We start from the raw sequence: 24,623 nt of genomic DNA, 5'->3' as shown, positions 1-24,623 counted from the left end.
TAAGGCAGTTTTACATTTGTTTGATTTAGGCATCGTTGTGGTTGGCAAGTCCTCTTTTAATTGCCATATACAGTATATGTCAATTGTCTTTGGATTTCGTACAGCGACCAACGATGGTTCGATTTTTCGGTCAACCATTCATCAGAATTCACCTGAAGTTGCATCTCAGTGTACGTACAACCATAACCATGGCTTGGGATGAAAGGGGTCATCTTCACTGTTTAGATGTCTTCGGAAAGTGAAGAGAACTACCAGACGCCGATCCGTTGAAAGGGGTTGATTTCATGAGACGTCTTAGGAAAGCGAACATAATAGCAATACCTTTTAGAAAACCTTAAGCGCTTGGTTATATTTACAGTGGAGGTCATATTTTTAAATCATTTGGAGGACACCCGATCAATGGACTGTTGATCAAACACAACATAGTTGTTTTCTGAATAGCGTGACCCCTCCCCCTCGGCGCAGATGTTCGCCAGGACAGTGACCACAAAACGAAAAACAATGCGATAGGGGCCTATTGCGAGAATAACTGGCCATGCATGCATGCTGTCACACTTTCAGATGTAATTTACTCCTTTTTGTATATAATTATGGCTATGCATGCGAAGCTGTTTGTACAGGCATTACATAAATAGTATACAATGACGCGGTGTTTATTTAGCAGTGAGCCGATATCAGTATAGACAGGGTCGACCACAAGCCTGCATTGTATCGTCCATGCCACCATTGTGAAGTGTAGTAATTCCGTGTTTGCTCCGTGTAGAACGCTATTCTGGTGGACTTATTAATACAAGGTCGTTGTGGACTGATCGTAAGTATACTTATTGGTCGTTTTCTCACCAATGTAATAGTCAATAGACCATGTTCAATTGCAAATCGCTTTCAAGATCGCGACCTTACAATGGACTTTACTATTACTAGTACCTGTTTTGACAAGTTAGCGTCCGACCATCCTGGAATACCATGGTCAGTCGTATGCACCTTCACCCACAGGAGCGTGAAATTAAGGTCAAAACCCACATCGAATACTCGGATGTCGGGGAACATTTCGGTTGCTCTCCGATCTCAGAGTTCCCCAAACAATGAAGGAAGCTTACTATACTGAGAACGGTCATCACGAAACACGAGGATGGATCACCATGCTCGAAAAACCAGAGTCAGTCCGTACCTTAAGAGTAACTAGACTACTCCAAGGTCGTAGCCTCCTCCCCTGGCACAGGCATAAAAGCTCAGTCGTTAGTGCCGAGTGTTTATGACCTGAAGTTCAAGATAGAGGATCACAAACGTTACCCTAGCCTATATAGCCTAGGCCTATATAGGCCTATATAGCCTAGGCCTATATAGTATAGCTACTGCGCTCTTCTCCAGCATTTAGGCTATTTTCATACAGTCTATATATATATATCGATACCTTCCTTTAGGGAGGGAGTTATAAGTTTCCTTGAGGCTGGTTAGGCCACTCTTTTATGGTTTATCACTAAAATCACGCAAGACACATGCAGGTTCCGGGAGACCTAGGCCTACCCAGGACTGGAACCACCACTGCGCTACTCTCTACGTCAAATCCCACGAGTCCAGGTGTTTGTCGTTAATCATGTTCATCCCTTATATCATTTCAGACTAAACACAATTGATGTGCGAAACGACAACGAATGGCGGATGGCGCACAAGAAAGCTTACTTCCACATCTTGAAGATGGCGCTGCCACGACAACATTCAAACGTTTTCAGTCGAAGTGTGCATTAAAAACCGTCCTCAAAATCATCGCGACCCTGGTGACCTTAACAACAATAGCATGCATTTTGGTGTATTATGGTGCTCCGTACAAATTTCGTCTGGTAAAGTCTTCATCTGCAGCAACTAGGCCGACTTCGACGCGGAACTGCAGTAACGTGATATCGGGTGCGTCAAATCAGCAGCCTATAGGCAGTTGCTGTAAGCTCAATGTGAATGTTGAAAAAGGGCCCAATGATCGTGTTGTAGCACATTCCGACTCCACGTCACCTCTCTGTGAAAAGAGCAAGCCAGGGCACGAACGGGAACAGCGTCTGCCTCAGGCCATTATCATCGGTGCCAGGAAGGGTGGGACAAGGGCATTGCTTACATTTCTGCGCCTTCATTCTGCCATCGTAGCCTCGGAGGATGAAGTCCATTTCTTCGACAAGGATGAGAATTACTTTGAAGGGTTAGATTCCTACAGGGACTGCATGCCTTACTCAAACTGCCATCAGATCACAATGGAGAAGACCCCAGCGTATTTCACTGAGAAGAAAGTCCCTGAACGAATCCATCGAATGAACAGGAGCATCAAGTTACTTTTAGTCTTACGTGACCCAACAGAACGGGCCATTTCCGACTACCTCCAAATTCGCGAAAAGAAACTAATGCGGGGTAAACCTGCTGAAAGCTTTGAGAAGCTAGCAATAAACGCAAAAAATGGTTTAGTCAGACTGCATTATAGCGCCCTCCAACGGTCCATTTATCATATCTACCTCAGTCGATGGTTGCAATATTTTCCACGGAATCAGTTCATGATTATTTGCTCAGAAGACTTGGTTGCTGACCCACCAGCAGAACTCAGAACGGTCGAAAAGTTTCTTGGGCTGAAGAACGAAATCACCTCGGATGATTTCTACTTCAATGAAACTAAAGGTTTCTTCTGTCTAACCAACATGACCAAGAGGCATGGCACAGGCTGTCTCTCCAAATCGAAAGGCCGACCTCATCCGAATGTTGACGAGAAAGTCATAGAGAAGTTACGTGACTTCTTCCGTCCTCACAATAGAATCCTCAACAAAATGATTGGGAAAGACTGCGGGTGGCCTTAAACTAAATGGTTATGGATATATGCGAGAGCTGGGGAGGGGGCTCGAGGTCAAATTATCGTTTTGTTTAGTCTAGTTACTCTAAGGATTCATGGATACATCAGTCTGATATATTCCTCAGACAAGTGTCAATAGTTTCGATGTGTTGTCAGATGAAAGAGACCACCTGGCGACATTGCGCAGCTGACTTATCTGGCTCCTGCGTATCTGAAACCTTTCACTCAGATGTGACGCTTGGTGGTCATCGGGATTTGATGCTGATTGATATTTCAAGTCCTTCAAGTCCTTCAATCCTCAAGTCGCAACTATATGTCACTCTGTACATTGGTAAACGTATTTTATTAGGTGATTATAACAGCAGTTGTGTAATGTAATTAACTGAGCGTATTGTTCGTTACACTGTAAGGATTGACCAAAAGTATATTCATGTAATCGACACCCTTCGTGAGACAATGTGTGTCAAAAGATGTCAATAGTGTATCCTGAGTTTAATTGAGCGTCAGCGCAAATTGTTCGTGTTACGGAAGGATATCAATTCAGACCAGTACAGCAGTACTGTCATGCAGTGCATGTAAACAGGAATCCTTCCGACTTCATTCATTCCAATAAATATAGCTCTCAATGAGAATCAAAACGTCAAATTGTTATCATTCCGAATAAATGAGTTATTATTAATCCATGTGTACATTATTATCTTTTTAGATACAATAGCTGTACAGTTAGTTTCGCCGGACTTGTTGGCAGGCAAACTATATAGGTATCTAGGCCATGGGTCTAATCTAATGTCATTCGTGACGAAATTGCGGCGGCACAGTAAAAATGCACTTATCATGATTAACCAACAAAATGACCACCTCTCGTCGATGTACAGGCTACATGTTAACTGAGCAACGAAAAGGGCGCCTCTACGGAAAAGGAGGTCACGACATGACGACAATGCTTGCTATCCTCGCCAGACCTTGGAGGATTCCTTGTCAATCCGGGGTTTTACTCAATGTGAGCTCAGCATCGCCGTGCTATTTTCGGCCAAGGACGTTCTAATATCACCTCCATGGTTTGGCCAGGGAGTGGCCACCTTTATAGAAGCATCGGCTCCGTCAATGAGGTGGTCCTGTACTGGGAGTTCGACCTCGAACTTACAGTCTGTCGAAAGAGAGGGAGACCATCGAGTGGCAAAAACGACTCGGCGATTTAATGGTAGACGGTAAAGTTGAAAGAGCCATCCTCAACTACATTCACTCTTTTTAGTAAGTTGTGAGATCGGATGTCACCAACTACGAATCCATTTCGTGTTGTGTTGGGCAGCGCTCCAATTATTGGAGTTTCAAATTTCACATGTAACGTGTTACTGTTCATGCATGGCATCAAGAACGAACAAGTCATTTCCTAAAGAGTGAGCTACGTACCGTACGATTCACGAGGTCAATTTTCACCCTGTCATCTGCTCAGCGTCAAAACATGACGTGGATCTTTATCGCAAATCCCTGCACTCATGCCAGCACTAATTGCATTTCCAATGTACTTTTCCTTAGTTCTCCCGCCGTTCTGACGGACTTGCGGTACAAGGAACTAAACAACAATATTCCAAACCATGAAGATATTGATCTTTGAAAATTCTAATGTCACAGAGAAACAGTGAGGCATTTGTTATAAATAAATTCAACTTTATTTGATTAGAACAAAACCATCACCTTTCAAAAATGCAACAATAATGCCAATAATGAAAATAGGCCTATACAATAAATAACACATATATATATGCAAATGGTAAGAAGTTGAAATGAAGTGGTTACACACTGTCATCTATCCGAGGAAAGAGGGGAGAAAACAAGAAAATGAAGTGGGAGAATCAACATAACCGGCCACCCAGCAATCTTGATGTTACGGAGCCAGGTTTTTCAATCTCATTTTTGATAATGGACATTTCATGTTTTATCAGGGTTGCCTTTAATAAATGTCTAAGACTGTCCTTTTCCAGATACCAAACCACACCAGGTAGAAGGCATCTGAGATTTCCGTACACAGTTTATGATAACTGGTAAATGCAATACTGAGACGTGACCGAGATGATGCCCTACATGTTTACAGCAGCCTTACTTGGAATGAAGGCCAACTTGCTTTCCTGAATACCTAGGGCCGAATTTACGAAGGGTGTTTAAGAGTTAGACGCGTGTAAATTCTACATAATCAGTTTCAGGGCCTAATGCGGTTTTCATGAAGAAACCCTGCAAGGCCCTGACTCTGTCTATTCAGACATTAAACGCTGTTTTAAGCTAAACACCCTTTGTAAATTCGGCCCCTAATGTTTAATATCTCAATAAACGGTCAATTATTCCAGATATTCTTCTTGCCAGTTATCTTAGAGGAAGACTACACAAATACATGTCTATCATGAGAATAAAATTACATGTGAGAAGAGTATGCTTAAAGGAAAGTAACCCAGTACCCATGCTAGATAAAGTGACTTAAATAAGAGGAAGAAATCATGCTGCTTTTCATAATTTATACACATTTCACATTCAATAATCCTTTGCAAGGATACTCAACTCAAACTTGTAACAACCAAGTACAAACTGTAACAAAACTGACGAAGCGGAAAACCACTGCTTTGAAGAACCTTTTTAGCATCATCGGCTTCATCACCTGCTTAGCTGCCACATGTCTGACTGCCGGTCCTGGCATGGCTACAGCCATTAATATTCAACTGCTGGATCAAGTGATGATCATGTTGTCCAGATGTGACGTCGTTGTTTCCACCAAGGGCCACATGTTTGTCATCTAATCTGATGAGATTATCTATGACAGAGGCCAATGACACCAGAACCGACAGCTTGTATTTAGAGTCATAGATATCCAAGGGGTATTCATTTGCTGTGATTGGAAGATATTTCAGTCGTAATGGAGTCCATAGTTTTGATCGAGTGAAATGGCTTTAAGTACCATGAGTCTGAGGCATCACATTATGCTGCATCACTCCTCAGACGAACCAGTGGGTCCTTTCAAAACCTTGCGCTGAAAAACAGAATTTCCCAATTATTAGCTCTTGCATGTCACTTAACAGAAGGATGAACAAGCTACATGCTACATATGGATTTTGTTACCCAGCTACCGGTACTCTAAGCAAAACACTGTTTACATGTGTTTGACACATCAAAAAAGGCAAAATCACAAAATGTGATGGAAGGCCCGATGGTGATGTGGAGGCCTACATGTAAAACAGAAATGATATAGTCAAAGTCTAAAATAAAGCTCACCAATACTACACAATATTGTCTTGGCATCTTCATCATTCCGTCCTTTAAAAACAAAGCACACAAAATCCTTGGCCAGCGTGCATGTGGTCTCCCTGAAAAGTGTGAAAAAAACTTTAACATTCAAATGGCCGACTTTGAAATACTGGTATTTCGCAGTGCTCTCAATGTCAACAGATACTCAGAACTTGTCAAATTCTGGGACTGAATACTCACCCCGCCACATATGCAAAATATTCGACGGCATCCACTCTTCGTCCACAGGCAGAGATCTCTGTGTACGAATGGTTGTAAATTTCTTCTTTGGTCTTAGAGTCTGTGACTAAGACACCAGTTTCACCAAGGTCAACTTGGACTCGCTGGAAACACAACAAGAAAAAGGCCAAGGTGGATCTCCTGACAAATGTATCTTCTGTATGCAATGGCTGTTTGGTTCTATCGACCCAACACGAACTCTCTATCTACATTTGAATACATGTAGTTTTGATTCAGAACACCACAAATCCATTTCGGCGTTTTGAGAAAAAAAGGCGACATATGTTTTGAATGTTCTTCGAAAGCCACGAGAAATTTAGTATTTTGGTGTACAAAATCAAGATGGATTGAGTAAATTAGCTTCAGACTTGCACCCTTGTGTAGAACTTTATTATAGCATTATAAAAACACTTCATTTGTAACATGTGTTTTTGCAGCTGATTCTACAGATGGCATTGCTTGATGAGATCAAATGAGGAATTGTGTCAAGGAGGATAATTACCTGGTAGGCACTTGAATCTAAATGATTTTGTCGAATTGTTGCTATTGCTGTTTCAATCTGCTCTACTCCACCGTACTGAAAACAGACAAGTTTTCAAAATGTTAATCAAATATCTACTTACAAGATTTCAATACCTGTTAGCCTAGTGTTGTATAATATATCATATAACTGTGCTGTGATCAGATACTCACCGGTCCAAGTCGTAATGTCCCCACAAAGTGACAGGAGTAACAGGCGCTGAAATTGAAAGACATCACAATAAGTAACCACTCAACAGACATATCAGAAATTGTAGGTACTGGTATCAACAGTGCAGAGGATGGGACCTCTCTAGAACTTCAATAACAGGCCATCGAGGGGAACCAAAAACCAGTTGGGATGTTCCCACATACGAATCATCTTTTTCATGTTTGAGTTGTACATGGAGAGACTCCATGGTTTTCTATTTCTATCTCTATTTATTCCAACTGGGCTCGTGAGGAGTCACAACCAGAAGGTGGAGATAACATCCTTTCACTTACGTATCATCTGGATTAGACACAGGTACCTCGTCCATGTCGTCTTCAGGTAACTGGGCATGTGGGGGGATCCGATCAGTGTCTTCGGCACGGGATTCATACTCTGCCTGTTCCTCCAAGACCTTCTGTAACGTGTCGACAGTCTTGCCAACCTGTCTCAGCAGCTTGACCACGGGAGGGAAGATGGATCCATCAGGCATATGGCACTGGAGGTGGAGAGATAAATCAAATATATAGATTAACACTCGGTCAGTCTGATTAGGAGACTATACATGTAGGCAGGAGCCGGAGTGTGCCAGATTTGTAGCACAAAGTTGCCCATGTCACCAGTGTCTCAAGATATACCAGCACTATTCAAGTTACTTGGAGGAATACCTTTAACCAGATCCAGTGGAGACCAGCAACTGAAAGACCTAGCTCCTGGGTCTTGTCCCCCTTGAAAACAGGTGAAATCTTACTCACCTTAACGACTGACAGGTAGACTGGGAAGCCTTGATTCTGCTTCAGTAAGCCTGGCATCTACAAGGTACAAAACAATATGTCACAAAGTACATGTATTGATGCAGGTGTTCTTGTATTGATGCAGATGTGTTATTGTTGTCACTCATGAGTCTTTAACCGTATACTCAAAGTACTGCCTACTGAGACATACATTTTGGCATTGAAACTACAAGTACATGTATACTGTTGGGCCTTGCTGTGCAAATTCAAGCAATAAAATGCACCTTACCTTGCCTTTCTTGACATTCCGTAACGGTTCTCCATAGAGCTCATCGAGTATATCACCAGGTTGAATCTTTCCCTGAAACAATGGGGCAAGGCTTTATAACTTTGTGTTTTGTATTGGAAGTGCATTGTTAAAATGGAGAATGGCTGTAGCCATGAAAGTAGGGGGGATACCGATATAGCATTTATGTATCTTGAATGATGAAAACAAAGATATGTGACATGTGAGGTATCACTCCTCTTCAGGCTCTTTGCCTGTGTCCAAGGCCATCTGAAGTCAGATTCATAATTTGCAAAGACATGAACATGTACCTTTAATGAAGATACAAAACACTTATTATACAATAATGTGTGCCTATATTCTCCCTTTAAGGGGTGAGTATTCATAAGGGCCGTATAATGTCTCTATCTGAGCTATTGCTATATCACCACACTTAAAAGTCTTCTATACCAGTATGAGAAAGAAATATAATCGAGACAATCTGTTTTATTCAACTGTATCAAGCAGACAAGCTGGTACCAATTACCTTCACACCTGTCTGCAGGCCTAATGGTGCATTCATACACTGCAGTACATGTACACCTATAGGCTCCAGATGTAACAGCCCTCACTTAGTCCACACAACAGAAAATCAATACCAGTTATTTACTTCCGCTGCTACAGTAATTTCATTCTTGTTTACAGAACATAAATACATGTACCGGTAGTCATAATTTTCAAGTGAAGCTAAACTTTACTCGCACTGACAAAGAGTGAATAAGTTTTTTGTTTTAAACAGCATTATGATGCAAACAGACATGTCAATGATTGAAATTGAATCTTGAATGGTTACATAGAATAATAATTGCCTGAGTACAACTTGCACAAATACTGTCAGAGCCAGTTATGAGCAAAGTTTGCTCGCTTGCCCTCGATTTTTTTTTCTAAATTGCCAATCTCAAATTAACAAGCTTACATCCTCCTCTGCCACACTTCCACTGTCAACTCTCTCCACAACAACTCTGTCCGAGATATATCTGTAAGAAAAACAACCCATATCTTGAACATTTCAAACAACAACCGGTTATTTGGGTACAATGCATCAGGCCAATTCAATGAAAATATTGAACTGCCCACCGGCACAATTCACAGCTGTTAGATTATCAGTACTGATGGCAAAACCGCTATTGTACTGTTAGAAACCTTTTGATGAGGAAATATATGAAAATGGTACTTTACGAGTACAGAACAAACTTTGATGAATAAATGTACTCACTGTACTAATATTCCTAGATCCTTGCATGGTACAAATTCATAGGACCTGTATATCTGCAAGATCAAAATGGAACAGAAGTTGAGTGGAATATCCACTTCAATCTGGAACTCTGTTAGGAAGAAGCAATCAGCCAAGTCTATCCTCCTACCTTTGCATACTGGTCATCATGCTTGGGTAGGCCCTCCACCACAGCATTACCTCGGACATAAGGGGGCTGGGGCTAAGTCTGTAGCAAGGTTTTAACCTTGAAGGTCAAAATGATTTGTGCTGCCAATGTCCGCCTACTAGTATACATCAATCAGAAGTTGAATTATCACAACCATGACATGATACTTACTGGTATAACCCAAGTTTCATCCAAAAATGTACAGTTCTGAAACAGATAAATGAAACAGTAATTTGCAGGGCAATTTCTAGTAGTTTTCCAAGTTGAGAAAGGGAACTTTTTTATTCTATTGTCCCTATCAGAATGTGCCAGTCCTTCACAGAATCTACAGATCAAAGGTATTTCTCTCTTAACACAGCCAAAACTAAGACTCTCTAAGAACGTTCACCATACCTCTGGCGATACAATACTCTCACTTACTTTGAGATTCAGCTTGAAGGTAATTTCTCCTATTTCATGGAGTAAGGAGAGAAAGATCTCTGCAAAACAGAGGAAAACAACTTTAGTTTCCAATTTCTTCCAAAACTACTCTTCAAACCAATTAACCATACATTTGTAATCACAGTCAAGTTAAAGTGACAGTAGTAACAATGGTAATGACGTTACAGACTTCTTAATATGCGACATGATTGTATCAAGTTATCGATTTTGTACGAGTAATGAAACAAAAAAATTTTGTGGTTTTTTTTGGAGGGGGAATGGGTGTTTGAGGCGGACTTGTAATTGGCATTCAGTCATCATACCTGATAGGATTTCATTTCCAATGATAGAAAACAAGGGGTCATACCACGGCTGAAAAAGAAGTTAATTCAATTAGCATGCTGCTGTACATCAAAAGTTGGCTTCATCCCAAAGCAATCTGCATGTGACTACAAAGTTTTCTCTTCTGGGTGAGTCATGAAACAAACGGAACAGATTTGAAAACATATCTCCAGGCCTTTACCATTATAACAACAGCTTCGATGCATAAACATGTCAGCCTGTGGCACCACCATGATCGGCATCCAAAGTGACATATTGCTTCACCATTTGGTTATCAAATGCGTCTCCAATCAACAATGAATGAAAGAGACAAGATCCAATTTCTACAATCCTACAACAAGCTAAAACCACAGTTCTTTCCCATTCAATATCAAAGCATATCACAGAACAATCAATCAAATTTTGAGTCAGGTGAGTCCTGTTTTACCTCAACAAAAGCTGTAGAGCGAACTAAGCATTGTATTGGATGTTTTAAGGCTTTCTTTTGAAGTGCTGCTCTCAAGAAAGCACGCCCCCTTCCTTGGGTAGTTTTAAGCTAAAATATAAAAGAGATTGATCAAATCACAACGTAACTTGGACATTGCAATGCATCATTCATTTTCAGTTCACAAAACCACTGCCAGTAGCCATAAAACAGAATGATGTTTCAGAGTAGACTTGTCATTTCAAAAGACTGGCCACTTTTGGTAACTGTTGCAGGGAAAATTAAGTGTATGGTACATTCATCTTAAAAATGCCTGTTTTCTTCTTACATCTGAGTTTTGACAACAAGCAGAATTTGGATCATTTGAATATGTACTTTGCAACAGTAAAACTGGCATTATTACTGTAATGTATTATAACAATAAATACCTTTGGTGATGACTTGATTGCACTGACGATGATGTGGAATGTTGGGTTATATCTTAAAAGAGATGTTGCAGAATTGAATTCAGTTGAAAGGGTATTGGTGGAAGTGCATGACTAAGAAGTCAGAAGTCGAGATTAGGTATTTTGAGAAATCTTCATATATAACCTTTTCAACAAAAGGCAGGTAATATTTGCTTCATTTGTTGCATTCTTCAGCCAAGCAATGTGTAAACTTTTCATCAGCATGATCAGTCATGGTGTAGACTGTTCATCAGTCATGGTGTAGACTGTTCATCAGTCATGGTGTAGACTGTTCATCAGTCATGGTGTAGACTGTTCATCAGTCATGGTGTAGACTGTTCATCAGTCATGGTGTACACTGTTCATCAGTCATGGTGTAGACTGTTCATCAGTCATGGTGTAGACTGTTCATCAGTCATGGTGTAGACTGTTCATCAGTCATGGAGTAGACTGCATCATCAGTCATGGTGTAGACTGTTCATCAGTCATGGAGTAGACTGTTCATCAGTCATGTAACTTCTCATCAGTCCAAGTGTTATGATTTCATCAGTCAATGTGTAAATGTTTCTTCTGTCAAGACTGATAACACATGCAACAATTCCCTGAGGAATCACATTGAAACAAGGGTTCAAATGATATCAATTGCCCTAAACGAGGAACATATTGCCTACCTTGCTCCAATATCACTTTCCTCTAATGTGGAAAGCCATGCCCAGTAATCTCGCTTTTGAATTCCAAAGAAGGAGGGGACATCTAGAGAAATAAAGAGTAACCAGAAGGTAAAATATAGAAAACTGAATAGAGGATAGTTTAGTATTGGTTCAACTCGTCTCGTCTTTCAACCAAGTCAGCCTCTTATTCTTGTTGTTCATCATCCACTTGTTTTCCAGCAGTCAAAAGCGTATGACTGTGATTTCTGCCAAGGTGCTATATACATGTAGTCTTTATGAAGACACAGTACTTCTTTTTCAGCAGATTGGTGCTGATCTGGTTAACTGATGTCTTACTCCCGACGTCGTAACATTAACATACGTTTGATTCCTTTGCGCAGAATCTCTTCAATAGTCTCGCAGAATGGCAGAAGATGAGGATGGTAGTCTCGAATAGGGTTAGAGCTGCTGCGGAATTCAGCAACATAACCTGAAACAAACAGACCAAAATATCAAGACATTACCTAGATGGATTGGACATGCATGTGCACATGATGTCATGTCATCAAGTCAAGAACATGATCGATGATCATCATGATGAGAATGAAGTGAAACTTAAGGCACTGCCAGTGCCACTGCATACAGAGCACATCATCAAGTTATTGATTGTTACCTTTTAGTTTCTTGAGGAGTGGATCTGACACTGACATTATCAATCACTATCAACAAAGAAAATACAACCAGTAAGACAACATATTGACAGATTTAGAAAGATTTTTTGACAACAGGTCGAATCGCCATGTTTACACTTTTTGTTGTGGTCGTCGCTCACAAAAATCCGCTACTACCGCGATCGGCGTCTTCGGTCTCATTAGGGAGTTTTTTTGTATTCATGCGCGGCCAACCGCTAACCGTAGTTCCTAAAATCATTGATTTCTCGGTCCTCACAGTATGTCAGAGTTAATTCAGCAGTTGTTTTTGCAAAAACATGTTTTTTCTGAGTTTCTGAAACCTAGAGCGCTACTCAATATGCGGCTAACAAGAAACTACGCATTTACTCTTGTTGCCGACGTATGTGTACACTGAACTTGGGATGTGCGTCGGCCCCGTGTTGAAATGCCGTCCAGTGCCAGTTGGTGCGTTTTTCGCTGATTTGTGCAAAATTCAACATATCTCAAAAGTTCAATGGTTGACCCTCGATTTTTTTTATTTTTGTGTAGCGTAAGCAACTGTCTTCATGGGGGAATGGTCACTGTAAGAATTATTCAGATTTTCGTGATTGTCCGGCCCAATAGGCAATATTGCCATGTGGGATGGTGAACAGAGCTAGGAGCAAATGCGACGCTTATGATTTACTAAAAGAAATAAAATGCCCGATTTAACATCCTGCAGAATCAGGGGAATCGGGCGTTTCAAGGGACATACGACACAAATGGGTTGTCCTCGTGCAATCACTTTGGAAACGCATTTTAAAATAGATGTTACGTCCTGTTAATGGGGCACGTCATCATCGCGTACATTTGGGAAAAACTCCCTAACGAGACCTTCATATTCGACCTGGTGGCGACACCGTAGGTGAAGTTTCCAACTTCTTCCTATATTGTGTCCGGGGTTCTGCGCAAGGCCATTTGTCAGGGCAGCCCTCCCTGCATTGGCAGCTTGGAAGAGCCATCCTGCATACCTTGCTCGAGAACTTTGTAAAGGGTTTCTATGAAGTGCTGGCCAACCTACCTTGTGTTTCACACACTGACGAAACATTTTGATTATAAATCCTTTTCAAGGGTACCACCCTACCTTGAGAAAACCCTGTGGAGAACATACTGAGTCCCGATGCTACTTATTCCCGATCCACGGACGGTTGTATTTAATAGGTTGTGGTAGATGGAAAAGTCGGTGATAGCTTGACACCGCCCGTCTGGCACTGGTGATCTGAACCAGGCGACCGTCAATCCTCGTGTAAAGGCCCTATATGATGCAGGCCAAGTTTCCAAGAACGAGTCAGGCGGCCCTCTTGAAAAAAAATTCTCACTTTCACCATGGCAAATCCACAGTTCACCATGGTGAACTGCCAGCACTTCGCTATGGTGAATTGGGACGGTGAAATATTACCATGGTGAATTCAGATTTCACCATAATGAATCCCTGATATTTTTTCGTAAGGGCGAGGCAGGTCTCTTGCAAGATCTTGTTCGAAATACACGACAATGTATAAAGAACAGAAACTAAAGTTTGTGTATAAGAAAAATGAATTTTAATCAAATACGACACATCATTGCGACAGCAAAAACTAGCAATTGAAGGATCATGGCACAGCGAGTTTTCTCACTGATCATTACATACGAAGAACTATTAAATTATTCCATGAAGAGAGAGCGATCATCATCATTATCATTTAGGCGTTGTGGCCCAGAAATTGGGCCTTAGCCAAATCAACTTCATTACATAAAAAAGACACATGATCGAATCATTAGACAACGAGGGGTTATCAAATAACGACAGCCTACGAAAAGCTTTTAAAGCGGTACCGGTACAGAACGAGAACTATCATGTCATTATCAGCCGGTCGGCCGTCAAAACATTACTGATACAAGTGTTTATATTAAAGTCATAATAACGATGAGGTTTCATTTACACTGATCGAAGACTATCACTTCATTACTGAACGAAGTTTCAAATCATTAATAAACGAAAAGGTTTCAAAACGAGGAGTTTTCAAATCATACAGGGCGAAGTTTACAACTTACTGTACAAACACTAAAATCACTGAACGATTGAAAAGCTTTTTTGATAAAAGATCTACCAAACCATTACATAACAAAGGACTTGCAAATCATTACGTAACAAAGAGCTACCAAATCATTGAATTACAAATATCTATACCACTTCATTACGTAAGAAAGAGTTACCAAACCATTATATGACAAACACCTTCCAATCATTGTATAAAAGGAGCTTTCGAATGATATGTAATAATTACTGAGCTATGTCATAATGGCTCCTTGCATCGAGCCCGCCAAGAGCGAGACTGGAGGAATTTTCTCCTTACATGTATTTTGAGCGTTATTTTAGAACTCTCTAATCAGTCCTAAAGAGACCGACGACACAAAATGTAAAGTCACCGTCACCAGCAGACTGCATGGTGCTAAGCTACAATATAATCGGGTACATACTGTATAAATATGAGAATGCCCATAAACACGTGCAATACATATTTCCCCCGATCTAAGAGCGGACGTTTCGAAGCGAAAGGCCAACGTATGACATGACATCAGTGAGACGGACGACCTTCTCTCTTGGATTATTGGCATAAAATGGTTCGAACGCATCGTCTCAGCGGATTATGCTTGACATGATGTTATGCTTGAGGTGTTTCAGAAGAGAAACTTATTCCTCACTGTCGACGGTATCGGGAGGAGCTGTCAGTGCGACCACTATGTTTGGGCAATATTTGGCCTTGGGGTGTTCGGTGAGACAACCAATACCTCCAGTTTGGTATCAATTCCTTTAAAAGCTCTGAAGGTTTCAGGAAAAATGATACGTTTTCACCACGAGTTATCATAGAACATCGATAAATGTAAATCGAGTGATGCTCTATATTATTGCCCAAGATAGAGAAATGACCTCACCAACGAGGTGACCCACGACACATATGGCGTATCCACAATTACTTTTATAACACATGCACTGTTTATTAATTTAGACGAAGTTGGGAGTATTTGAGAATTGGCGGGACAAAACTTTAAGTGAAGTCAATGACCGCCAACATGATAGTGTTAAATGATAAATGTCTCTTAGGGTGCTTATTCACTGGAAGCTGCCAGGAGAGAGTTGTATTCAAAAGGTTCTTGTCCCCCTCTTCTGGTTGATTATGTAAATGATATTAAACCGATTCTGGGGTCATAGATGATTTCGAACGTATGTTAACTGTCTGTAATAGCTGTCATTAAATTGGAAGTTCGGTTGAGCAGAAGAGATTGTCCGGTTAAATTGTAACTCCTCTATACAATCTAAAGTCAAAAAGTCAAAATCCTGGTGGAATTTGTTCACAATCAGCTCATGAGCGTCTTTGAATTTTGCTATGTCTCTTATACCGGGAATGCATATTCCATGGACCCACTTCCCAAGGCAAGGTCCGTAATCGAAGGGCCATTGGCCCCAGTTTTTCAATCTCGCTATATAAGGCTTTTTGATGGGGTCTGTCTCTGGCTCACCTGAAAAATGTAATGAAATTTTGAGGTAAAGGTATCTGTGAAGAAGTATAGTTACTTATTTAATGACTCTTAAAGTTTGGGCACGGCTGGACAGCCTACACCGGATTGCCGAGTTTCATTCGTTCCACCAGATTTCTCTTAGTCTCATCACTGAATTACTGAAATGCATCAGAATATCAAGACGTATATACACGAAGAGCTAGTTTTAATGAAAGTGTACCATCACAACGTGAGATCTTTCAAACCTGCGGGCGATTATATATACTTCACATCATGATGATTGATGACATATAATCATCTAACGAGTTCCTGTAAGATATCGATCCGAGTTGTGACTGGAGAATGTCAGGCTCTAACAACATAACACGATCACTCATCAAAACGTTACTAACAAAATGCTATCTACTATAACATTGACGTAGAATTTGCTTTCCCGGTTATATTTTACAGAACTCTGTGATTTTCTGAAGATCAGGATTATGCCATTATTAGAGTACCTTTTCTCTGGCACTAGGATACAAACCTAAGTATGACCCAGGGACATTAAGCTTTGGGTTATGGTTCAGAGAAGAGAAGAATGTTTCATCAGGAATCCACGTGTCCCTCAGCCATTCTCTGAACTCCTTAGAGAGCGGGTCATGAATGACGTACTGGACGTAGCCTCTCTTGGCTACGATGTGGACGGACCCCTTGGCAAGGACGATATCACGCGGGGGCGGCGGCTTTAGTCGGAATGTCATCATCGTTATCGAGGGGAGACCGAACCATGCCATGTGTTCATATTTCGTGCGCCTCACGTTGCGCCTGGAAAGGAAAAGGTTGGTCTGCGTTATTGCCGAGATAAAACACCGCCCTTCTGTGTGGCAGTGAAGCGTAGCCAGTTTTCTTTCCCCATATTTAGGCTGACGGGTCAGATATATATATGCTCCGGGAATTACCATGCCCCGGACAAGACCCTAAAATCCAGCAATCACTCCCGTAGGTAGACTTCTCTTTGCCTGACACGTCGGCACTTTACGACGATGTCATCACGACATCACTATCCCTCAACATGGTATAGGCTCCCCTTCCCCTAACGGTCACAACTTACCTCTTTACGCTTGCATCCACATCATTGGAACCATTCAAGGCCTTCAGCACACGAACAATCTGTCGATTACTCAGCAGAGGCATCTCTTGCCCTGTCAGATTAATAAAGTACTTCCACCTTTTGAACTTCAATAAGTCCTCCATGCAGTTCAAATCTGCCTCTAATACTGACACAGTCCCCCAGTTGACTTTAATCAGCTTGGAAGCAATGAAAACATTGGGTAAACAGCCTGCGATCCCGTGCATGGCTTCCCGAACTGACTTGGGAGAGTCGAGGTCTACGTGGAGACAGTAGACGTTTTGCGGCATGTAAACTGCGCGCAACAATCGCTCCGCTTGCTCAACGTCTTTGTACATAAGCATGCTGTATGCAATAGGAAAGTCATTCTCCTCTTGCGAGAGGGGCTTCATGATGTATCCTCGCTCCTGGATAAAGCTAGGGCAGTCCCTAGTCTTGGAAATGTAGCCATCATCCGTTATACTTTGTCGCTCATACGACCGCATATATTCGTAGGCGTCATCGATCACCTTTTCATCCTGTTTGAATAATCCCTCGCAAAAAGGTTGAATCCTTCGCTTGAGAATTGGGGTGTTTCTGTTGATGAATGCTAGTGGTTCGTGTGTCCTGGACGTTTTGTGCAAGGACAAAGTGTCCCTTGGTTTGTCTGGTAAGACTTTTAGCACCGTTATCACCGCAAAGATGACCATGGGCAGAAGTATACGCTTCCACCCTATCCGCCGTCTCGTGAAGACGTTCATGCGCATCACAGAACCGAGAAGGGCGCTCGCTGTCGGTGGATCTGGTGGGATGGACTCGGAGCTGCGGGATTTCGGCACACCTGAAACGAGAAACGCATGTCACGGTAACCGTTAGTTTGAGGCAGGATGCGTCGGAAGTGCTTGTACCAGTTGCTTGGACGTTTTACGACTGGTTGGGCCAGCGACTGGGAGAGGGACCCTCAGGCCACCTTGGTTTCAAAAAAGGGAAGTGGAAATATCCGTCGTAGCTTTAGGCGCCATAACCTTGATGGGAGACTGATTGCTTGGGTGTAGGGAAGCGGATTACTTCTCGTCTCTTCTAGTGGCTGGGAGAAAGGGGTTGCAAGCCAGCTTCCAGAGTGTGGGGCCGGAGTAAGGGTGGCAGTTTATGCTGGAAGCCGGTCCCTACGTTTGCTTGAATCCTTCATGGTGGCTGGTATATAGGTGATTGTGCGAACCCAGTGCGCGGATTATATCAACGTGCTCAGTCACCGTGAACAACTGTCATAGAGGAAAATATTCTAAAGTTCTCACAAAGAGGTTACTTTGATTTGCGTGCAGGTCATAAAGCCTTGATCCGTCAGACCGCTCTGAAAGTATAAAAGTATTTCACCGTAGCGCTGAGAGAAACAGTGCTTTTACATCGACGACTCACCTGTTGCCACCGCATCATTCTTCTGTCCCATGACAACAAAAAGTTCAAGCCCGTTAAGTTCTGTGGCAGCCGCAATAATATCTTCGCTTCTTGAACACTATCCTTTGTTTTCTTTGAACACTACGAGTGCGACTCATTGTATACCGTGATCGTGATGCTCCCTGGCTTTTTATTTCCAATGCCGATGGAACAGAATGATGCAAACCCGACATGCCCTTTTCTGATCGATTTTGTCATAACAAAGAATCTAATTAGTGCGGCACTCCCTTGTTGCTGCGTATTAGCTACAATGTTGGGGCTTACCGAACGTTAGACCAAAGTTAGACCAAAGGTTAGACCAATTTGGAAGCATCTCAAAGAAAGGATGTTCGGAAGAAATGTCTGTTTGGAGACTAAGCAACCACTGTATTGAGTATGTCAGTAGTGGATTCTGCCCTGTCGTACATAATGTGTTTTGAATGAGATAACAAACGCTTTCTGATCAATAATAGGTGGGACCTTGCCAGTTTTTATTGCTTGTACAACGATAATGCTTTTTACATCACCATCGATATTTGATAAAGAATTGAAATCCGATAACAGTAGAATGTGCCCTTGAGTATGTTTAACAAAAAACGTTTCAGCCGGGGTATACCATAGGATGTTTTATTGGTTCGGTATGAGGACGAGTGCTAAAACGGAACAAAGACAAGTTCACCGCTGTTTTGACAGTGTGCCATCTCCGATCAAATGAAATTCCAGGCCAGATTGCCCTATTGCATTGTATTGGAATAACAGCATGGCTTCATCGGAAAATGGGCCTGATTATCTGTTTATGAATTATTAACAAACTCATGAAATAGATGATACAATTTCAGTTTCACCAAATGGAAGCTTCGAGCAAATCACTGCGACGGATACATTAACATTTCAGACATTTCATAACTTGATTTCAAATGACGGACGTTATTGCCAGAGTTGGAGTGCGGGACCTCTCTATTCATCTCTCGATTCATATGATAGATGTACAAGCACTATATCATGCTTTGCAGCAGTTCCCTCGCTAGACAATCAAAGGGAACATTTTTAATTGGGGAAATGTCTTTATTAGTGGGCTCGAGTCAATCTCACTTGAGTTCGGCTTCGGTCTGATTGATCACCCAAAGCCGTCTGACGAATCAAAGAATCACTTAGTTTGGCGTGTCTTCCTTTTTGTTAGTCAAAGCTGAGCATCACCATTTGCTGCAGATATCTGAGGTCCAGTAAATCCAGCTGGCAGCCAGGGATCCACCTTTTTCGAATACCCATTCTCGATACGGTGCAGTGGAACCCCGGTAACATGACCACTCATGGGACCGAGGTTGAATGGTCGCGTTACCGGGGTTGTCGCGTTAGTGAAGTTGAAAATCCGGGGACAAAATGGATGATTAGGTTTTCCCGCCAAAAAGGAATCTATGCTTGAGATAACATCGGTGTTTGCGAGCAGGTTTCACTGCAGCAGTAATCAGAATGCCCAAGTTGATGAAATGTCGCAATCTTGCCCTTGGCTAACAAGAAACTGGCCAGCAGTTATAATACCAAAAAAGCCCCAAAAATATGAGCTAACTGAATAGCTTTTTTGCGGTTGTGGCCAAAGCTGATTGTGAACTTCTGTACCCTAAGTACTTGTCCCAGCTGATAGCCCAGTTGATTGCGACAGTGCTCTGCACTATACCACTTCTAATTTGACACCAATGTCACTATCAGATTTAAATTGAAACTTGAATAACAAGATGATATAGCATGTCTGATTCTGTTTCATGTTTGATCTCGTTATTAGCAGTATTCTCTACAATAAACATTCTCCAGTTGCATACTCTCAACTGCAGGAAAACAGGAAATCCGAGGCGGCCCAAATATAGCTTATATCGATGTCGATGTAAGGTTTCAAAGTGTGTTCACCTCGTCACAGCCTACTGCAGTTGAGCCAGGCTGCATGCCAAGGTGACAGACAAACGTTTTGAAGACATTGATAAATACAGCTTTTATGAAACATTTCTGTGGGGATTGTACCGAATCATAAGAAACATGTGTGTCTGACCCTAGACGCAGTCAGTGATGTCATAAGATATTGATACTGTCATGATATACCTCGTACTGCTGGATTGAGAACCCATGAGGTGCAATTATGGCAAGTCACGTGCATTTGCGAGCCGTTAATGAGTAGCTTCATCTTATTGTAGTTGATATCAGGACGTGTCATTGGTTGACGATGATAAGGGTTCGTGTCCAGTGTCTATAAGGTCGATTGACATCAATCGGTACCCATCTTGATCCAAGAGTCTGCCCCCTAATATTGCAAAAGTCGACGTCATCGGTTGACAGGGCCGCTATGATAGATTCTACAACCAGACTGCCGGAGATATCAAACTGATAATCAATCAGATAGCGGACCAGTGACAATCGAATATACTCTCCTTTGCTCTCAATCTTCGCTACGAATATGGTTCATAACATTTGTTGGTGCAGGCCGATGAGTAGACCAAAGGTTTCTTAACAATTATGCTTAAGGTGAAATATTCCCAGAGTGATATCAAATTATTCATGAATTGGAAGCGCGGATAATGGAGCATTTTCCTATTGCCATGGAGATAACTAATTTCACCAGCATCGCATACATCGCGGATTTTTTTATATCTTACATCTGCCGAAAGGTAACATGCATTCTTAAAGAACAGAAAGACCCATTCTCCAAAACAGACGTAAGATTCAAGCAGGTTACCGCCTCATCACACTCCTATAACTGCGCAAGGAGGATGAGAAAGACCCTAACTGTGAGAAAAACCGTAATAGCAAAACATTGGTTATATATTGTGACAGTATGCCTCTACAGTAACTAACCTGCTATACAGTAATTGCAACATTGTATAGTGGTGTCATCTGCGTTAAGCTAATGTAACTAACGCTAGAGACGCGGGAAGCAAGATGGCTGATGTAAACGTGTATTCATAACCTTTATAAAAAATATAGAACTGTATCTATATTTGTATCCTTACGTTTATACCAACGATGCACAGGAGTTGACATATATCGCCTTATACATTTTGGTATATGCTGAGTTAAAGAACAAAAATGGCTTTTCTTGGCGATGAAAACATGTTTCACACGAAACTCAGAACTAAGGCTTTCCACTGGGAATGTGGGTGACGTCTTCAAATTCAGCTCGACACAGTGTCACAAGCAGGAACATCTTGGGGGAAGACTTTGGACGAGGTAGAATCTAATCGGAGCGATGTCACAGCGCATAAAGAGACTGCGCAGCGCTGCAAAATTCAATTGGTATCGCGATGAGTCGCCTAAAGCAAGCGGCGCATCAAAGCTTATTGTCACTTTTCATACCCTTTAAGACATCTGAACATGGTAAGCGTCCTATCGTTTAATCAAAGACTGTGCTTGCGGGATAGAGTTCAATGATACAAGACTTATTGCTACATCCTAAACGTGGGGTTGGGAAAGTTTGCAAATGTTTCGTGTTTTATGTTGTGATTCCTTCACAGCAATACAGTGAGTATTAGTATCATACAGTGAGTTAGGGAATCCAAGCAGTGAGATGGGTATCAATACAGTCAGTGATCCAAGTGCAGCCGGTATTGATACGAAAGTCGGGTTTTGCAAGCTGACGTGATTTAGGTTGCCTCCCCTTCAACTTCTTTTACGTTTTCACAGCACCCTTGTTGCCGACGAGAGCGCCAGTTAGTACGCCAGTACTTCCCCTGCAAGAGGAATGTCAACTGTAGGATAATGAGTTCCATCTTTATAGCGTCTCTGAAGCGGGACAACTTGGGCATGAGATATGTTGGTAATGCATTTCATGGCTTACAGTCAGCTGCCAATAAACCCCAGCTTCTGTCTGATCGTGTTGATACGTGGGCATCCTTTGACTGTTAATCCATTCCCAACTCAAGGTGATCATGTATAGCCAGTCAGCGGTGCCTGGATGCACAGACCATACTACTAGCTGAGGCAGTGTTTAAAAAAGCAAGAACTGGACGAACAGATGAATCGCATGATATCTCAGGTTTGACGAGTTGCGACAATGGTGACCACTCGCTTGGGAAACGTGGCTGCGCTGCACTGCGAAAGCAGAATCAATGAGAAATGTAGCATTGGGATATCGCTTTTGATTAGAAAAGCATGTTGTCACGTTGGATTTACCGCCAGACACGCTAGAGCGTTACGAAACGTGCGTCAAGTTTCAAACAATTTTCATATCTGAGGGTCAATTGAGCATTTTCGGTGCTGGCCATGACAGGGCCTACGCTAGCTTTATGGATAGCTTCAATAACTTAATAGAAACTTGTACATGATTAGGCCCAATTTTGGCAGGCATGGTTTCTGACATACCCTACCCTCTACAGCTCAACCGACAATACGACTAGACATCTTTCCAACCCGCACCTTAGCCTATTTGATCGCTTTTATGAAGTACTTTTATCACATCATAGGATAGCAATATCTCGTTAGTGAAAACATCAGTATGCTTTAGGGAGCTATCAATCTAATAGAGTGACAGTATGAGCATATATAGAGATGGTGCGCGTTTATATGATGCTGATGGAATATAGCAGCACGGGTGCGTCAAAGGTCATAGCAAATACCGGGACGTTTGAATACTGTTTTCCCGCTGGTGTTGTTAGACATACAATATGAATGTGATGGCTGAGTGTTCGTTTCTGAGGATGGGGTACATACAACACAACTCCTACAGTACCCCTTATATTCAGACCAATGATAACTAAATTTCAATGAAATCCGACGCCGAGTAGTTTGCGCTCCTGGGCCCAAAACGTTGAGGACAAGACTCGTGGCATGAAATACTACTGACCATCTTATCTTATGATGCAGGTTAGCATCTAGGGCGATGTGTAACCTCCATCTGGACCTGGCGATTTCGCCGGGAACCTTTTGGGAGGCGAGGTGGCACAATGAAAGCGCGTTCGACTTGAGATCGGAAGTTCGTGGGTTCGAAACCTCTTGTAATGGGACGGGCCAGCCGGTCTATTTGGGCAAGGTTGCAACATTGGTCAATCCTATTTAGTGATCAGGACACTCTGATAAAAATTCTATTATCAATCGCTTTTAGCCATAATGTTATGTCGTCAGGACTGAGAACATCAAATGCTGATGGCTGCGTCTCATAACCTGATTCGTTCTATAACACCACTGTAACAGCCACTCGGGGTTTAGTGGAAGCGTACATCGACATAGATAAAAGCAATTGATAACATCATCTTATTCACGGAATATCAATTTTTGGATGACGCATTCCGCCAGTGAAGGAGTGATTGCGGCTACGGGGTTGTCTCCGAGGATCGCAGCTACAGGACACGCACATGGTTAATTCATGCATTCATTCCGCCAAAATATCGAAGAAGATTAGCCATGAATATCCATTCATTTTGCTAATCGTTTCCTACACATATTGCGATGTACCATCGTAAATTTCGCTGTAGCAGAACATACCGACGAGAGTACAGCCGCCCGTCGTCAAGGCAATATGTGCGGAGATGGAAATTGATTTAAGCAAAAGCGACGGAATGGGTAAAAACTGAATAAAGATGCTAAATACAAATGTATACTATTACTGTTGTCTAGAGGGTTTCATACATTTCAAACGTGTACACTGGCGGTGAATGAGACATGCTGAAATATATATAGTACCTGTCATTAATATGTCTCATTTATTCACTTCGGCTTTCAGCGCTAAAGACATATTTGGTCTAATCGTCATGGAGATAATTCCCTTAAACGGAGAAAATCTTAAAATTCGAATAAGTGGTAGCCTTACCGTATTCATTCCTGTGATATAAACCTGGAGTTTATTATGATCCTATTTGGTGAGAAGGACCGATGTGACAGAGAACGGAGAAGAAGACCGAACCGAGCGGCGCCATTTTGGTTGCTTCTAAAAGAGGAATCGCCGTCTCCACGCAGCAGGCACAGCATCCGCTGAGCGACCTGCTACCACTGCTGGTAACAATCGATAATGTTTCTAGAGAGAGCTTCATCCGTCATCCTTTGGTTAACAATGGTTGCCGGCGTTGTCTGTAACAATCAGATGCAGTTTCAACCAGCATCTTTAGCATCCTCGGGAAATCATGATCTGATTA

The 24,623-nt window shown here is 41.9% G+C and overlaps 3 protein-coding genes across 4 annotated transcripts; 1 reads left to right on the top strand and 2 right to left on the bottom strand.

The window, feature by feature from the left end:
- Positions 1 to 608: 608 nt before the first annotated feature.
- On the top strand, positions 609 to 3,500 carry LOC135497503 (heparan sulfate glucosamine 3-O-sulfotransferase 1-like). The gene is made up of 2 exons (XM_064787307.1): positions 609 to 811; positions 1,620 to 3,500. The coding sequence occupies exon 2, from the start codon at positions 1,653 to 1,655 to the stop codon at positions 2,826 to 2,828; it is 1,176 nt and encodes a 391-aa protein (XP_064643377.1). The 5' UTR covers positions 609 to 811; positions 1,620 to 1,652; the 3' UTR covers positions 2,829 to 3,500.
- Positions 3,501 to 4,484: 984 nt separating this feature from the next.
- Positions 4,485 to 12,590, bottom strand: LOC135497487 (uncharacterized). Its single transcript, XM_064787306.1, has 18 exons — positions 12,455 to 12,590; positions 12,164 to 12,271; positions 11,803 to 11,884; positions 11,114 to 11,165; positions 10,689 to 10,796; positions 10,243 to 10,291; positions 9,920 to 9,978; positions 9,671 to 9,706; positions 9,334 to 9,386; positions 9,034 to 9,094; positions 8,082 to 8,153; positions 7,814 to 7,870; positions 7,355 to 7,557; positions 7,025 to 7,070; positions 6,834 to 6,908; positions 6,293 to 6,435; positions 6,080 to 6,171; positions 4,485 to 5,837 (listed from the first exon to the last, which is right to left on the bottom strand). Exons 1-18 carry the CDS (start codon positions 12,489 to 12,491, stop codon positions 5,803 to 5,805), a joined length of 1,368 nt encoding a protein of 455 aa, XP_064643376.1. The 5' UTR covers positions 12,492 to 12,590; the 3' UTR covers positions 4,485 to 5,802.
- A 1,435-nt stretch (positions 12,591 to 14,025) lies between these two features.
- Positions 14,026 to 24,406, bottom strand: LOC135497461 (beta-1,3-galactosyl-O-glycosyl-glycoprotein beta-1,6-N-acetylglucosaminyltransferase 3-like). 2 transcript variants are annotated; one of them, XM_064787305.1, is made up of 4 exons: positions 24,302 to 24,406; positions 17,083 to 17,920; positions 16,516 to 16,796; positions 14,026 to 15,992 (listed from the first exon to the last, which is right to left on the bottom strand). In XM_064787305.1, the coding sequence occupies exons 2-4, from the start codon at positions 17,844 to 17,846 to the stop codon at positions 15,679 to 15,681; spliced, it is 1,359 nt and encodes a 452-aa protein (XP_064643375.1). In that variant the 5' UTR covers positions 17,847 to 17,920; positions 24,302 to 24,406; the 3' UTR covers positions 14,026 to 15,678. The 2 variants fall into 2 exon arrangements, with proteins under 2 accessions (XP_064643375.1, XP_064643374.1); XM_064787304.1 differs by lacking the exon at positions 24,302 to 24,406 and adding an exon at positions 18,496 to 18,619.
- Positions 24,407 to 24,623: the final 217 nt, after the last annotated feature.

The sequence above is a fragment of the Lineus longissimus genome, chromosome 1 (genome assembly GCF_910592395.1).
Source record: "Lineus longissimus chromosome 1, tnLinLong1.2, whole genome shotgun sequence".
NCBI lineage: Eukaryota > Metazoa > Nemertea > Pilidiophora > Heteronemertea > Lineidae > Lineus > Lineus longissimus.
Note: the sequence above shows the minus strand (reverse complement) of the source record. Positions and strands in the feature narration are given on the sequence as shown.